Source organism: Calonectris borealis, chromosome 1, assembly GCF_964195595.1.
Source record: "Calonectris borealis chromosome 1, bCalBor7.hap1.2, whole genome shotgun sequence".
In the NCBI taxonomy this organism is placed as follows: domain Eukaryota; kingdom Metazoa; phylum Chordata; class Aves; order Procellariiformes; family Procellariidae; genus Calonectris; species Calonectris borealis.
The window spans coordinates 188,803,425-188,818,954 of record NC_134312.1 but is presented as its reverse complement, the minus strand read 5'-3'; the positions used below and the strand labels follow the sequence as shown (position 1 = coordinate 188,818,954).

Sequence of the window (15,530 nt, the reverse complement as noted above, 5' to 3'; positions counted from 1 at the left end):
AGAAGAAAGCCAAATACCATCCTTCCTTTATGATATCGCCAGTGAGCTGTCATGACAAAAACTACCTAGACTAGAATTTGGTTTTATTATAAAATCGGGAGCCTGTCAGGTGGCAGCTGCTATGAAATAGCTGAAATACCAAGGGGAGGTAAAACATTTAAAACTTAATGATGCCATGGTTCAAGTTCAGGCCACTTCAGCAACTTCTTTCCCCCTTGTGGTTTTGGTGGTCGAGGGGAAAAAATGCTCACTGAAATACTTGCTGCTTTGAATAGTTCACTGTTACCAGATTTTCTGGATTAACTTTTTATTTCTTTCTTCATTTTACATCTCGAGATCATCGTCTTCAGCGCTGGGACGGCGACCTCTGCAGCACTGGGGCACGCAGGTGCCCAGGCCGCGCAGCCGCTGCCCTCCGGCCCCCGGCGGAAGAGCTGGAGAAGCACCTGGGGAGGAGGAGAGCAGCACCCGCGGCCCCCACACACGGCAAACGCCCCAGAGGACGTTTATTCGGCCTCGGCGGACGCCGCGGCCCAGCAGGCACCGTGGCGGGCGGGACGCAGCCGCCTGCGGGCCCGGCCGCCGGCCGGGGGCGGGCCGGGAGCGCGGGCGGGGCGGCGGGAGGCCGCGCCCGCACAGGAGCCGCGCCTTCGCCCGCGCCGTCCGCCGCTCCGCCGCGCCGCTGCTCTGCGGTAAGGGAGCAGGGGAAAGGGGCGCTGAGCCGGCGCCCGGGCGGGCAGCTCGGGGCGGGGAGCGCGGCGGCCCGCGGCCGGGCCGGGGCCTCGCTGCGGGGAGAGCGGGGCGGCGGCGGCAGGCGCGTGCGGGCCCTCGGGCCCAGCCAGCGGGCGGCCTGTGGGTATGCCCGGGAGCGGGAAAATGGAGGTACAGGAGAGCGCTTTGGTGCAGCGGGCAGGACTGGTTGTTCCAGGACTGGAAACGGAAATGGGCGTCCCGAGCCGGGGCCTTGCGTGCTGCTCCAGCGGCCCCTGGCTTGATGCTGCCCCGGGATGGGCCTAACGCGCTTCTCGTGGACGCCCTTCGACTCCAGCCCCACGGGGGTGGTAGAAGACAATGAACAGGCCCTGAGGGCTGTCCGTGGTGCGTGGTTTTTCTTGCCCGAGGCACCATAGGAGTGCACAGGTATGAGGGAGGGAACGTTTTCATTTTGACATTTGTTACCTGGTTTCTCCTCAGGATTTTCTGGTGTGCTGACCCTTCAGGCCTCTTCCCCTTTCAGCTGCCTAGCTGGCCTTGCTATCCGTGCAAACTGGCAGCACCTCCATTTGTGTCAACCTTCCCGCGTTTCCTTAGCGAGTTTGCTATGAGTGCACTCCCAGCTGCTTTAAAACTCCCATGACTCTTTATTTGCTTGTATTTTTCATACTATTTCCCGTGGAAATAAGCCTTCTGCATCTCTGTGAGGCCTGTGTTTCTGCCGTGCCCCAGACTTTTAGAACAAGGTAATTAATTTCCATCAAAAATGATTACAGTCCTCAGTATTTAGGTAATTAGTGGCTGGATACTGGCACACACAGCAAAGGAAAGGTGGGACAGGTTTATCTCCTGCATGGTCATCGTGGAGGTAGCAGCCTGGCCACTTGTCACCGGCAGCTCCAGGCAAACCACAGCACATGAGATTTCTTGTCCGGTAGCAGCATTGGCAGACAAAGAGTGAGCTATGGTTACTGCAGAGGTAAAGGTGATTGGAGACGTGGGAAAGCAGGAAGGCCTTGTCAGTTCTGCAAGAGTTCAGCTCCCCCTCTCCTCCATTTCTATGGAAATTAAAAAGTTAATGAAAGGTCAGAAGGTGTTTGCAGGAGATTCTTCTGAAAAATTGTGACATTAAACAAAGATGCTTTAAGTTGTATTCAACTTTTCTGTTCTGATAAGTCACTATAAGTCCAGGAATGTTTTATTTTCAAATTTAACTTGCTCCTTTTTTTTTTTGCAGTTAAAGCCATGGCACTGAAACAGGTTTCCAGCAACAAATGCTTTGAGGGTTTCCAGAAGGTGTTTGAACATGACAGGTAAACACTACAAAAGCAACCTAGATGTTTAGCATGGAGCAGTGAATCCATACTACCATTGCTGTCAGTGTTCTCAGTCTGCAGGAAGATAGTGTGTTCTCACTAGTATCCATAATTCAGTAAGGAATGCTGTCTACTGCAGCTTTGGCTGTGTTCTTGTATTTCTGTGTTATGTTTGATATGTCTAGTATACTTAATGCTGCAGATCTGAGATGGGAAACCAGTATTTTTACCTTTGAAAATGAAGCTCCATTACTTTGGGTTGTCCTGTTTGCGGCACAGAGAACCGTTGTGTGTACAAAGTTCCATTCATTCTACTGGATATTTCACTTCTATGCACTCTTAAAAAATGCTGTGAGCAGACAGACGCGTAGGTAGATAGATTATTGTTTGATGAAGGTGAACAGAAAAACTTGTTTTTTTTCATTTCTCATCCAAAGAAAAAAAATCATTAGTTATGCTTAGATGAGCTTTTATTGACAATTTTAGGCTTTAGTATTAATTGGGCAATCGGTTAGTCTGTAGACTTAGAAGATTGAAAACCTCTCTTGCTGGAGCATGCTCTGCAGTGTACGTTCTGCAAGTCATGTGGATGTGTTCTTCAGTAAAAATTACTTTCCAATTCAATAGACAAAGCTCAAGTTAAATATTGCTGGGGTTCAAAATTCAATTTTCAAACTGTTCCCAGTTAGCAGCACTGCAAAAATGTGCCTTACTAGTAAGTTTCTGTTTTAAGTATATTCAGAACAAGGTAGGAGGGCTAGCTGTTGTCAATTCAAGGGACTAAGGCAGAGTTTTAAAATTGCTTTTCACTTTATTTAACTTAGTTGTTATAATTCACTGACCAAATCTCTCTTTGAACAAAATGCATTGATTCAACTTTCTTTTTTTAATGTTAGTGACCTTGTTAATTAAGTAGTGGTGGTAACAAGGAGTATTTTATTAATACAGTGCAGAGCTAAAATGCAAAATGAAATTTGGAATCTACTTGCCTCCAAAAGCAGAAACTGGAAAATGTCCTGTGCTGTATTGGCTCTCAGGTAAGTAACATGAATTTTAATAACTTAAAAAAGATAATCTTAAGCACGCTTAAGCTATTGTGCTACAGTTACTGAAAACTTGATGTAGAGGTACTACAGTGGCAGGTCTTGCATTCTACAAAAGATCGTCTTCTGGAACACGCATTTACTTTCAGCGTATTGTGATAAAGTTGGATGCAGCCGGCCTCAGGGGGTAGCTTACCAGATTGTGTTCTAAAATGCTCAGTGTTCAAAATGTTCTACCCTTTTTTTCTAAAATGTACATACTTTTTGTTCTAAAACATATATATTTAAAGGTTCTCCTAAAAGGCCTTCGCATTGGGACACCTCCTGCTTCCCTTTGTCTATGACAGACTGCTTCAGCTAACAGGATAGGGGGCAAAATCTAGCCCACGGAAGCCAGCAAATTTGTCCTCTGGACCCCACCTTATTCTGAGTGCTATTTTGCAAGGAGCGACTTGTGAACTTGGAAAGGGAGGTGCTGTTAGCTGCCTTGGCACAAGCACATCTAGAGTGAGGTAACCTTGTGGGATCAGAAGGGGCCAGGGGATGAAGAGGGTTGAGTGGCAGGAGTGAAATTGTCTCATCCACAGCATCGTTTCTTCATCTCTCCAGCTCCTGGAGGAGTGTGTCCTATCCAGCTGCTGTCTTGCTGGATATAAGGCAAGCTGGGATGAGACTGTATGGCTTTGTCCCTCCACCCTATTCCTGTCATCTCCCACAGAGCTGGGTCTTGCACCAAAAATGCATAAATAATGTTAAGGTATTGCTTTTAAAATGGTCAGATTTATGTTGGTGATGGCTCCAGGATTAATTAATTACATTGGGATTTTTTTTTTTCTGCTACTCAAATGAAAAGCAGAAGCTCTGTCTGTTCTGTAATTTTAGGAGTTGCTTTATTGAGACTTGTGTTTAGAAAGTTGGAGAATTGACTGGTAGTGTGGAGACTATATTCCTTGTATGCATTCATTTCACAAAATAGCTAGTAGGTCTGATTTGCAGAAGGACAGTGGACTGGGTAAAAATGTTTACCCTTGAAGTTGGAAGCATCAAAATTTTCTGAAGAGCTCTAAGTCATGCAGCACGTTTATTTTTTGAATCTAAACCGTGCTGTCTTGGCTAGTATATCAGTCAAATTACATTATTTGCAACTTGTCCTCTGCAACTTGTCCTCAGAGAAAGCTAGAATCATTAACCCCTTTCAAATGGCACAGTGAAGAAAAATTGAAATATTGATGTGCGGTATTATTTATTTGTAATTGGACTTCAGTTGGGCCTGCTGCAGTACAAAAGACACGGCTTGCTCTGGGTTTTGGAGCAAGAGTGCTTATGGGCCTTTATCCTGTCTAAAGGATGTAGGATTTGTAATGCAAACAGCTGAAATGGCGGTAGAGAGAAAAATATAATTGCAGGTTAGATGTCAGAAGTTAACAGTTAGCAACAGTGTCTGTAGTCACTGGATTTAAATATACAGTACTTGAGGCAGCTGTATATGCCACATGAGTAGGCGCTCAAGGGGGTACAGAGTACACATTGACCTGTTTTTGATCAAATGTTAGTGTGACTAGATGTGAAAGTGCAACTGTATCTCTTTCTGTGGATTATTAAGTGGTGTTGAACCTAGTGAAAAGACTTTTCCGTGTTTATGGATATAGGAATCCCTCTTGTTTTTCAAAACCTTTTCTGTCAAAAAGGTTTTTGAAACTGGTATGCTGTGAGCAATGTGTAACCAATGATATTTTTATTTCTCTAGGGTTAACTTGCACAGAACAGAATTTTATAACAAAAGCTGGTTTTCATCAAGCTGCAGCTGAACATGGCCTTATTGTAGTCGCGCCAGACACAAGCCCACGTAAGCTTTAACAAGAGATATGGTAACAGTCGTTACACTGAACTACCCTGTCTTTATCCTCAAAGAATGGAGTGCTGCAGTTGGCTACAAAGTGTGTTGCCCACCTGAGTCAGAATATGACCTCACCTCTGTATCTTGCATAGTTGTCTATATTGTCTATATTCTTAATAACATGGTAACGAAGGTTTGACATTTGAAACTCTTTTATTGTCATGACACTAAAACTAGAACAAAGGGGCCATTGAGTTCAGCACGAAGGAGGAGAGGGAAGAAAACGAAAACAAGAGGCATGTGTTATCAGAGATGCTTGCCTGCACTTTGTGGCTTGCTGAGACTTTAAAAAATCTGCAGAACTGTGTTGGCACACAAAGATGTAGTGTTTTGTATTCTGTCTTCTAAAGCCGATTAAATACATGTCTGCAGAGGATTCCAATACTTAGAAAAGCAACCAGAAACACTTCCCCCCTGCAGCTGCAATAGACTACTGATGAATGGCTTTTTTAAATGATACGCTGTTATTTGTGTAAGGCTGAGCTGATATGTGGTATGAGAAACCTGAAAATGGTGGATCTGCAGTTACTGGAAATACAGTCTTTTGGGGATTCAGTGAATTATGTTTAGTATTTGCTGGGTTCTACTAAAGTCTCATGAGTGCTGTATACAAAGGCGGCAGTCCACTAATATTTCCCAAAGTTTAGTGGGTCAGATCTGAGCACAGGTAATACGGGAATGAAGTGATGTTCTTGCCAGAAAATATTTTTCACATCTAGGTTTTGAAGTTGTCAAAGAATAGAAATGCATGTTTCTAATGAAGAAGAGGGACAGAAGAGCTAAACTTGTGTATTAATGAACTTTACACTTAATTGTTGCTATTTCCTGCAGACTAGAGATGGGCAACTAGCCTTTGCATGATTCACATTGGGTAATTATACTGGGACTTGTTTTTAGTGTTGTCTGTCTAAGTTGTTTCTATCAATGCGTAATTGCATTTGCATAGCTCATTGCTTTGTCCATTTTCTTTTAAAACCCTCTTTGCAGCTTCTCTCTTGCCTTTTAGTCTAATAACTGATCAGAATTGCTCTGCTATTTAGATGAATTTCAGTATGTGTTTCATATTATACTCTTAGATTTTAGCTCAGAGACCCCAAACGTTCTTAAATCTCTTTGAGCTGTCTGGAGTGAAGAGCAGTTCAAATGTAATCACAAATTAAGAGGTCTGAGCGTATGTAGTGAAAACGCTTGTATGTGCTTTTTAACTGTGTAGTTACGACTACATGAGAATTACCTTCCAGGAGCTAGGAGGTGTATCTGGATGGGGAAAAAGACTGCATGAAAACCTGAAATACCTGTCATTACAGACCCTCTGTCAGGCCCTGATAGACTTTACTTTTCGTAGGGGTTTGCTTTTCCAGACAGGTGTGCTGAGCAGTATTTTGCAGGTTCCTTTCCAAATTTCTTTTTTCAAGGCTTCCCTTAAGTTTCTTTTAGCAGAATCAGCATTGCCTTCATTGCCTGGCAGGACTTTCTGAGTTTTTGTCTGTCTCCGAGGGACCAAAGATAGACTTTTTATATCCAACATGTTGTGTAAGCACCCCCCTGTTCCTGCGACTGCTGGACTGTTAAGTTACAAAATCACTCAATGTTCAAGGACACGTCACTGGAGCAAACTCAACTTTGATCCTTGTAAAAATCTGGTTTCACACTGTGACAGGGTGGCAGGTATCTCTGCACAAATTGTCAGGGACTGTGAAATTACACATGGGTTGGCAGTGTAATCTGACAGTGGTGAAAGCCCATGTAATTTTGGATGGCAGAAACTAGGAACATTTTGGAGAAAGGGCGGCCATTATTTCCTGTCACATACACCTTGAAATATTACATTGTGTTCTGCAAACCAGGCTGGTAAATCACAGGCTAATCAAAGGGAGAGTAAGAGAGGACTGGGATGTATTGGCTTTCAAGGAGACATCTGCAAATTTAGTTTGAAAGTGTAGCCTTGGAAAAGAGGATACAACCCTGCAGTTGTTCAAAGAAGAAATTATTTAAGTTTTATGGGGAGTTATAGGGGGGAGCAATTAAATGAATTGCAGAAAAGGTAGAGATATATACTGGACAAATGATAGGAACATTAAGTGTTGTTATGCTGTTGAGTCTTAAAAAGGGAGGTGTAGCAGACATTATTTGAAGCAAATAAACTGGTCTGGACACACCATTTGGTGATACGTGGTTCTGTCCTTCTGGGGGAAATAAAATTTTCTACAGTTTCTGTTTCTCACATAGTTTCTTGTACTTGATAGGATGAGGTCTAATAACTGAAATAAGCTGATACCACCAATTAACAAGTGCTAACTTTTGAATAAGTCTCTGGGTAAATTGGACGAAGCTTTACAGAATTAGTTTAGGAGAGATCTGTATGCTATGTATATTTATGAAGGGATACTGAAACAAGTTAGAAGCTGGATACATCTGTAGGTAATATGTAAGTGGCATTTTGAAAGCATTGTTGAAATAACACTTGAAAACACTGTACTAATGAATGAAAATCTGAATTGTCTTATAGTTGGAGGGATAGAGACATGTTGATTGAGAAACTCATGTTCCGAGACTCTGATTTGTATGGCAGGTTCTCCAATTCTGAACATTTAGTAAAGACTGTAACTATAGAAAGAATTTTCATGGTAGGTGGCTGCGGCATTGAAGGAGAAGATGAAAGCTGGGATTTTGGCACCGGTGCTGGTTTTTATGTGGATGCCACTGAAGATCCTTGGAAAACAAACTATAGGATGTATTCCTACATAAAGGATGAGGTAACTTTGCTTCTGGGTTCTTCAGGTGTTGTTGGGTAAGATAAAGAAGGGGTGCAGTTCAGTCATGCTCTTTGTTCCTAGCACCAAAGCTTGCTTAAGGTGATCTTGATAGCCTACGGATGATTTGTCGTTTTCTTGCTTTCCTCTTTTATAAAAAGAATTTATTATTTCTTTTTTAATCCTTGATTATTTCAGTGATTGGATTTATCCCGTTGTTAGGCCTTTCCTCACCAAACAGATACCGTCGTAGAACTGAGGAGGGAGCGAACCGCAGCACAGAGATGATAACACCTGGCAGGGCTTGAGCAGGAACTCCTTGAGTCTGCTTTACTGCCGGAGATGCCACAGGGTTGGCCTACACTTCTAATCTTGATTTGTTAGTTGTGCAATCTCTGCTCTTGTAAAATCTCTGCTCTGCTGCTTCTGAAACAACCCACTGCATTTCACTGCCCCAGTACTTCAGTTGTATTGCTCATTTAGACTGTTGTCACTGTCTGTCTGTCTTGGGAGGGTGGGGTGGTGGTCTTGTTTTTCTTTTTTTAACTGGGTGTAAAAGGAGATCCTTGAGATAAATATTAGAAAGGTGAGTGTCCAGTTTAGTCTGCATGTAGTTTGTGTGGTCTGGATTAAAATTGATTGGAGTACGGGGAGCAAATAATCTCCCAAGAACAATTTTCCATTCTGGTCACTTACAGGAGCACATATGTAGTTATGTATCTATTAAAATAAGCCTTCGTTTATTAGGAAATTCCCCCATCTTGTGTTTCAGGGTTATGATAGATTTCTATAGAGATACTTTGAGATACTTATTATCAGATCAATTGTTTCCTTTTGATTTTACAGTCCTGTTCAAATTGCTTTCAGGCCATGATCACAAATGTCAGGCTGGAACCAAAGATGTGCCTTTAGTTTCAGTGGCTTCCTGGCATTAAAACGCACTAGTTATTTTTGTGCTTTTTTTCCTTAACATACTCAAGTTGCTTTTAACGTTTTTATTACACTGTTGTTCCTTTACAGCTGCCTAAACTAATAAATGCCAATTTTCCAACTGATCCTGAACGGATGTCTATTTTTGGGCATTCCATGGGAGGTCATGGAGCTCTTATTCTTGCTCTGAAGAATCCTGGAAAGTACAAAGTAAGATATTATACAGCTTATATGAGGTATACTAAGGCTTATACAGATTTCTGTGGAAGTGAAGAAAGAAAACATGACACCAAGTTCTGTTATAGCATTAAATGTATAAATAGTTTTAGTTGTAGCAGTTCATTGATACCTAGTATTAGAATATGGAAAATTGCCAGAAACACTACTCTGGAGTGTGAGTATCAGTGAAATTAAAAAAAAATCTGCAAATTTTAAAAGTTAAGAAAAGGTCAGTTTCTTTTGGATGACGCTACAGCTCTTCCAAACCAATTTTTGTATTTAAATGTAAGCAGGCTCCTTCTAGCTCTGGAGTTAATTCATGCTGCCAATATCGTCTAGAAATTTGGTTGTGTGATTTGCTACATCTTTTCAAATCTTGTCATGTTCATTTTGGAGCTTTTATTACCAGCAAACCTTTTCGCCACCATTATATGTGTGTTTGCTTAGAATTTACTAGAGTCTATTAACTCTAACTGATAGCAAGTGTAACTGTAAGCACCTGAACTGCACACGGAATAGTATCTGGAGGACATTCCCTGCCCTTTGTTTCCCCCCCCGAGATTTGCATGTCAGTGTTCCTAAAGAGTTATTTTTGGAGTATTCGAGGTATCTGAAGTTTGAAATCTGTTCATTTGTATTCTACTTGAACCTAAATCAAACATGCTGGAACGGATTTTCCTTTCCTTTATACTTGTGAGGGTTGAGAAAAATTTTGTTGTTCTCTTTGGAGATATGCATATGTAAAATGCATTTCTGAGGGAGAATCAGGCATTGGTGTTTTAGAGATGAGGGCCTCTGCCTTTGTGGATCAGTCCTTTCATGGGCTATCCTGGCCCTGCACTTTGTGGTCAGCTGCTGCAAAAATGCAGCTGCATTTTTTAAAATAGCATAACATTTGCTCAGCATCATTAGCCTGGCATCATAAGAGAGAGTTGAATGTAAGATAAAGCTTTATTTTTATCTCTCGTTTTTATCTTTTGGAGCCAGTAGTTCAGAAATTTCCATTTTCACTGTTGGCACTTAATTGTATTACCTAAAAGAATTAAACATTAAATTGAAAATATCAAAAGCCAGGAGAACTGGCGGTGGCTCAGATGGTTTGTTGCTATTTCTTGCAAGACATAAGAGTGGAAATATTGATGTCCCAGGGCCAAATCCAAAAGAAGAATGTAAGAGTAGGGCTTGGACTTCTGACACCAGTACCTGGAGTTGTGATCTGAAATGCGCTTTTCTTGACCCCTGATCCTGGAGGTACCTAAATTCATGAGACACTGTTGCATGCTTAGACTGGATGAGCAGCCCCATGCCTCAGGCTTTTGTCATGCTCTGCCAAAATCCAGTTGGGGGTGAAATGGTCCCACACTCTGACCATGCTGACCCAACAGTAGACTTGAAATCCTTCTCTGCTCCTTAAGGGAATTCAAGCCAACATCTCCCAACAAGGAAAGGAATGGGGCAGCTAGCCCTGCCTTTTGTAGCTTGGCTGATGTGCAAAAAGGAAAGCAAAACCATGGGGCTAGAAAGAACAAAGAAGAGGGAAGTAGGATAATGGTTAGGGCACCTAGCTCAGAGGGTTGAGGCAGTCCTGGGTTCTGGCAGTAACTTCAAAACTATTTTTGAAAAGGCTTTTCATTTGCTTGTTAGTTAGCCGAAATCACCTTTCTTAATTCATACTTTTATTGTCATGCTTTCTTTCTGAACAGTCTGTATCAGCATTTGCTCCTATCTGCAACCCAATTCAGTGTCAGTGGGGGAAGAAAGCCCTTGGTGGATATCTGGGACCAGATGTAAGCAAATGGGAGGTATGTGTTGCAACAGCAGTCCTTTAATAACACATGAACGAGTGATCTGTAAATATATCGCAGCAGGGGTCTGGAACGAAACTCTGGGATGTCCCTGAGCTGGTGCTTCTGTTTTACTACACCCCTAGGCATGGATAAGCATTGTATGTTTCTGGTGGGTATGACTTGCTGTTGCCTGATGGTGCTTATAACAAATGTAATGAGATAGAAGGCTCTCATCAAATTGACTAAATTCCTCCCTGTTTTATGAAGATCTTAAAATCTGGGCTAAGAAGAATTATGAGCAGTCTGAGACTTTCTTTAGCGCATGAAAGCAGTGAGCAGTTTAAAAGAGAGTTAGGCTATGGCCTGTCTCTCAAAAACTCAGTTCTCAATATATGAAACAGCTGTTTTTTGTAGTAGCCTGAAAAGAGAGACTGCTGCAAACTGTTCGGAGACTGATGAGCCTCATGGCATCTGCAGGGGAGGCAGCTAGAAGAGAAGCCCATTGGATACTTGGAAATTGGTGTGCCGTAGAACAGGATTAAACCAGACAAAGTTAGGTTTTAGTTCCAGGGCCCTAATTTTGAAATATGAGTAATCATAGTTGAATGGCTAAGATACAAAGATGTTTGTGTGCATGTTGTTGCATTATTTGGGCAGCCCTTCAGTATTTTTAATCTCAACATAAACGTTGCACTGTATTTCTAGAATTAAGTTAGAAGGGATCATCATGACCAGGTACTCTGATTTCCTTGTAAATAAACACAAGCTGCAGTTAAATCCCTTGTAAATTGGATTAAAGTATCTCTTAGGAAGCTATTCAGGTCTGATTAATTACAGGAACAGAGAGCACTAGCTACTTTCAGAGTTGTTAGTAGAGTAGTTTGTATAGTTAGAAATCACCAGTTAAACTTGCTTACACTTAACATAATGAATCTATTTTGAGGGAAAAAAAATGTTTTCTGGCCCCCTAACTTGCTTTGGAGCTCTTCTGCAAACCCAGTCCAGTAGATCAACAACAGGCATCAGGAATAGACTTAGACCTGCCTTTGGCACAGATATACAACCTCTGATTTCTGTATTTCTGCTTAAAATTGCCATGTAAAGATGTGCAAGGATCACTTTATACCATGCCACGGTGCTTGGCTGAGTCCAGGCTCCCATTTCCATTGCAGTGTTATTTCTGGATCTGGTGGCATCCTGGAAGCATGGCTCTGATGCCTTGATGTAGGGCTTCGCATTTTGCAGTCTGTTGGTGATCTGTCTTCTCCGCTGCCTTAAACATTTCTCTATCTTTTTAAAGGATTTTTTTTTTTTTAGCATGTACCAAGCACAGGACCCCACAGGAAACATGTTCCCCATTCACAATTACATTTTGATCCATGTATGTTAATAGTTTTTAATTTATGTGGTGTGTGCTATTTTTGTTTCTCAGTTGTACAAATTTTTCTTGGTCAAATTATCATGGTAACCTTCAGGTGAAATGCCTTCCATGAGCATAGTTGTGTTACACTGGTGTTTTGACCTTTAGCTGCCAAAATAGTTACATGAAGATACCAAGTTATCTTGGCAGGATCTAGTTTCTGTACAAGCATGTGAATTGGAACTCGATTATATTGCTGTTCTTTGACTCTGTATGAATTTAGCCCTGGGCTGGATATTCTGTCTGGTCAAACTGCCAACTTGGTAATTACTTAGATCGTACTATTTGGCCTTTTTACAACATGGGTATTACTTTTCAGTTTCCCTATTTTTTTGCTCTTCCAAAGTGTAATTTGGTGTCCTGATCAGTATCACCCAGTACTCTATATATGCCATTCTTTTCTTCCAGTCAGCAAATTTGACCCAGTCTAATGTATGTAACTGAATGTTGTTTCTCTTTTATTTCTGCAGGCATATGATGCTACACAACTTGTGAAGTCCTATCCAGGTTCTCACCTGGACATCTTGATTGATCAAGGGAAAGATGACCAGTTCCTGTCAGCGGGCCAGTTATTGCCTGATAACTTCATCGCTGCCTGCACAGAACGGAAAATCCCAGTAGTCTTTAGACTGCAGCAGGCGAGTTGCTTCTGCAATCCTTGATTGTTGGGTTGTTGCTTTGTGATTTTTGGGTCTATGTGGCAGGTAGTGAAGAGAGTGTCTCTTAATGGGGCATGCTCTCACTTACCGGTGAGTCTGTCCCTGGCCAAGTGAGGAAGAGGGTGAGAGGTGACATTGTCCTTCACGCCAGCCGTCAAGGAGTGCAATATCCATCAGATTCAGCTGCATTTCACCACTAGGTGGGGTCATGATTTTAGTTTCAACAAGCCGATCCGTTGAAGGTAACTCAGGCTGCCAGTGGTAGGCTGAAGAAGCAGCATTAACGATTTTTAGTAAGTATATCACAGCCACTATACAAGCAAAGTGACAGATGTACTTTTGCCTGATTCCTTATCTGTACCGTGGGTATTGTGTTCAGCATAAAACTTTGTGATTTAGTTTGCATGTGTTTGTGTAAATCAGGAAAGGTGTGGAATTGCTTGAAATCTTAGATTCATTTAAACACCCAGGTGGAAGGATTACTCCTTCCTAAAGTGCAGTGACCCAGAACAGCGCTGTCCTGAGAGCATTGGAGTCTTTGTAAGCAACTGACAGCTGCAGGCCAGACCCAGTGAGGGGCCCAGCTGTGAAGAATGAGGGATTGTCCTCTCTCATTTAGCATAAGCCCTGCACCAAAAGATATAGTTAGTGCTGACAAAGTGGAGTAGTTCAGAGGTTTACATGTCATTTTAGCATAGCGCTGGAGCGTAATTCAGACGTGGGCTGTGTTCTCCTTACACCCTATGTTTTACCAGTAGGGCAATGCCAGTGAGGGGAACTGTTCTCTCATTGCATCCTGCTCTGCAGCTGACACTTGTTGTTATCTGTCTCTAACTTACGTGCCCAGATTAGGGCAGGGTAAGGTACATTCTGTTTGTTTAGCTTCCTAGTGTTCATATATACTTAACCTGTTAGTTAGGTATCCTTTACAGTTTTTATATATAATACAGGAACTTTGGATTTCTTAAAACAGATCAAACCAGAAGAGTCATTAACTTTCCTAGAGGAGAGCTTAGCGTGATTGCTTTATCATGAACTACATGTATTTATTTGCTGATTTCTTTGTTGTTGTTCTTTTCTAGGGTTACGATCACAGCTATTTTTTCATTGCTACATTTATTAATGACCACATCAAACACCATGCAAAATACCTCAATGCTTGAAGCATTTGGATGTGAGCATCGTCTGTCCAATATGAATCAAGGGATAGAGGTGAACTAAACAAAAATCATTTGCTGAAGTAGTGTCTGTAAAATGGAGCTCTTCTGATTGTACCGCTAAGAAAAATAAAAGTCCCACTTAATTTGATGGGTGTGCTTTAGAGTAAGTATTTTGAATGTTCTTGCATACTTCAAAAACTCGCTTGATACCATGAAGGTGCATGCTGTATTCTAGGTCAAAATGGAAATTAGCAGATGAGTTAGTTTCAGACTATGAATGTGGGTATGTACTTGGGACCTCAAGACAGTTTCTAGTGCAACTACGCAGAGACTATGAACAACAACAGCGTGCGTCTTCAGCTAATTAAATACCAGGGTTCACTTCATCACTTAATGCTGAAGGAAGTCGTTAGTGTAACAACCAATCATCAAGACGCTTAATGAATCTGATGTGTTTGGTGTATTTTTCCTTGTCCTGTCTAAATACATTCCAAGGACAAAGTCTGGTGGAAAATACAGACACAAGCTTGCTATGCAGAGTGGTTAACTGTTTGGTGCGTTATTAACATCAAATAAGAGTATTTCATGGGTGATACTTAAAGAAAAGACCTCTTAGAAACCATGTGAAGGAAAGCAGTCTGTCGTAAAGGAGGGTGTTTTTTTTTCCTCCACTTGCCTTTAATTGTTGCTGAGTGTGAAAGGCTCATGGTGTGTTTCTGGGTTTCTTAGACTTAGGACTGAGAGGACACTGATGATAAATAGTTCTGAAAAAAGCAGTCCCTATCTATAGATGAACTGATATCTCATTGTTGAAAACGAGTGTATAAGAAGAATAAAATGCTTTTACTTTACAGAAGATGGCAGAATTTAGGCCTGACAGTTGTAGATCTAAAATAGTTCCCAGTGGTATAATTCTGTGTGGGGCAAGAACGTGGATTGTTCCAGTGAGCTGTTTATCTTGCATTCAAGCAAACGCTTGTAAACTCTGCTTTCCCATGGTTGCTCAAACCTTGACTCACTCTTGCCAGAGGAAATGTGAGGGTAGAGGTAGGAGCGGTTTGCTCTTGTAAGCAATGCTGTATGCTCTCCTCTTTCTCTGGCCCCTGCCAGATTCTAGGTTGCAGGGAGGCTGGTGCTGGGAACTTACGTTTCTGTTGGTGGTGACAGGCTTAAGTTATGTATTGACTTTTATCAATCTTGCATCTACCTATTTCTGTAGTAAGCTTAGAAGGCTGGGGAGATACGACTGTGTGTATTGCAGCAGTTCTCTGAAATGCTGAACGCCAGTTTTCCACACTGTGTAGATTTACAACAGACACTAAAACTCCTGCTTTCTTATAAAGCAGTGCACTGACATAAAAATTATAAGCCACAAGTGCTAAACATTTAGATTTTTCCACTCCCACAACAGCAAAATTGGCTCAAAGGCTTCTTTAATGAGTGGCAGCTGCTTCTTGTTGTTCCTCCCCTCCAGCAACCAGGCAGCTGCCCTGCCATAGCCAGCGAATGAATTACTGGGCTGTATGCAATACTGGACCGGAGCAGAAGCGTGCTGTGCTTGTACTGCAGCCTTGTGCCCAGTACTAGGAAGTGAGTCAGGGTGTTCAGCTTGGTGCAGGTACTTCTAACGAT

The 15,530-nt window shown here is 42.0% G+C and overlaps 1 protein-coding gene across 4 annotated transcripts; it reads left to right on the top strand.

Moving 5' to 3' along the window:
- The first annotated feature begins 605 nt into the window (after positions 1–605).
- ESD (esterase D) lies at positions 606–14,046 on the top strand. 4 transcript variants are annotated; one of them, XM_075139586.1, is made up of 9 exons: positions 606–692; positions 1,952–2,027; positions 2,979–3,067; positions 4,821–4,919; positions 7,602–7,726; positions 8,744–8,863; positions 10,576–10,674; positions 12,550–12,717; positions 13,821–14,046. In XM_075139586.1, the coding sequence occupies exons 2-9, from the start codon at positions 1,960–1,962 to the stop codon at positions 13,899–13,901; spliced, it is 849 nt and encodes a 282-aa protein (XP_074995687.1). In that variant the 5' UTR covers positions 606–692; positions 1,952–1,959; the 3' UTR covers positions 13,902–14,046. The 4 variants fall into 4 exon arrangements, with proteins under 4 accessions (XP_074995687.1, XP_074995686.1, XP_074995689.1 ...); XM_075139585.1 differs by lacking the exon at positions 606–692 and adding an exon at positions 795–1,140; XM_075139587.1 differs by lacking the exon at positions 606–692 and adding an exon at positions 1,267–1,460.
- The last annotated feature ends 1,484 nt before the right edge of the window (positions 14,047–15,530 follow it).

What these genes read in the sequence shown, in the direction of transcription:
- ESD (XM_075139586.1), top strand. Translation starts at nt 1,960, where the DNA reads ATGGCACTGAAACAGGTTTCCAGCAACAAATGCTTTGAGGGTTTCCAG. An exon ending in AAGGTGTTTGAACATGACAG is followed by an intron (nt 2,028 to 2,978) that starts GTAAACACTACA and finishes TTATTAATACAG; the next exon opens with TGCAGAGCTAAAATGCAAAA. An exon ending in ATTCCTACATAAAGGATGAG is followed by an intron (nt 7,727 to 8,743) that starts GTAACTTTGCTT and finishes GTTCCTTTACAG; the next exon opens with CTGCCTAAACTAATAAATGC.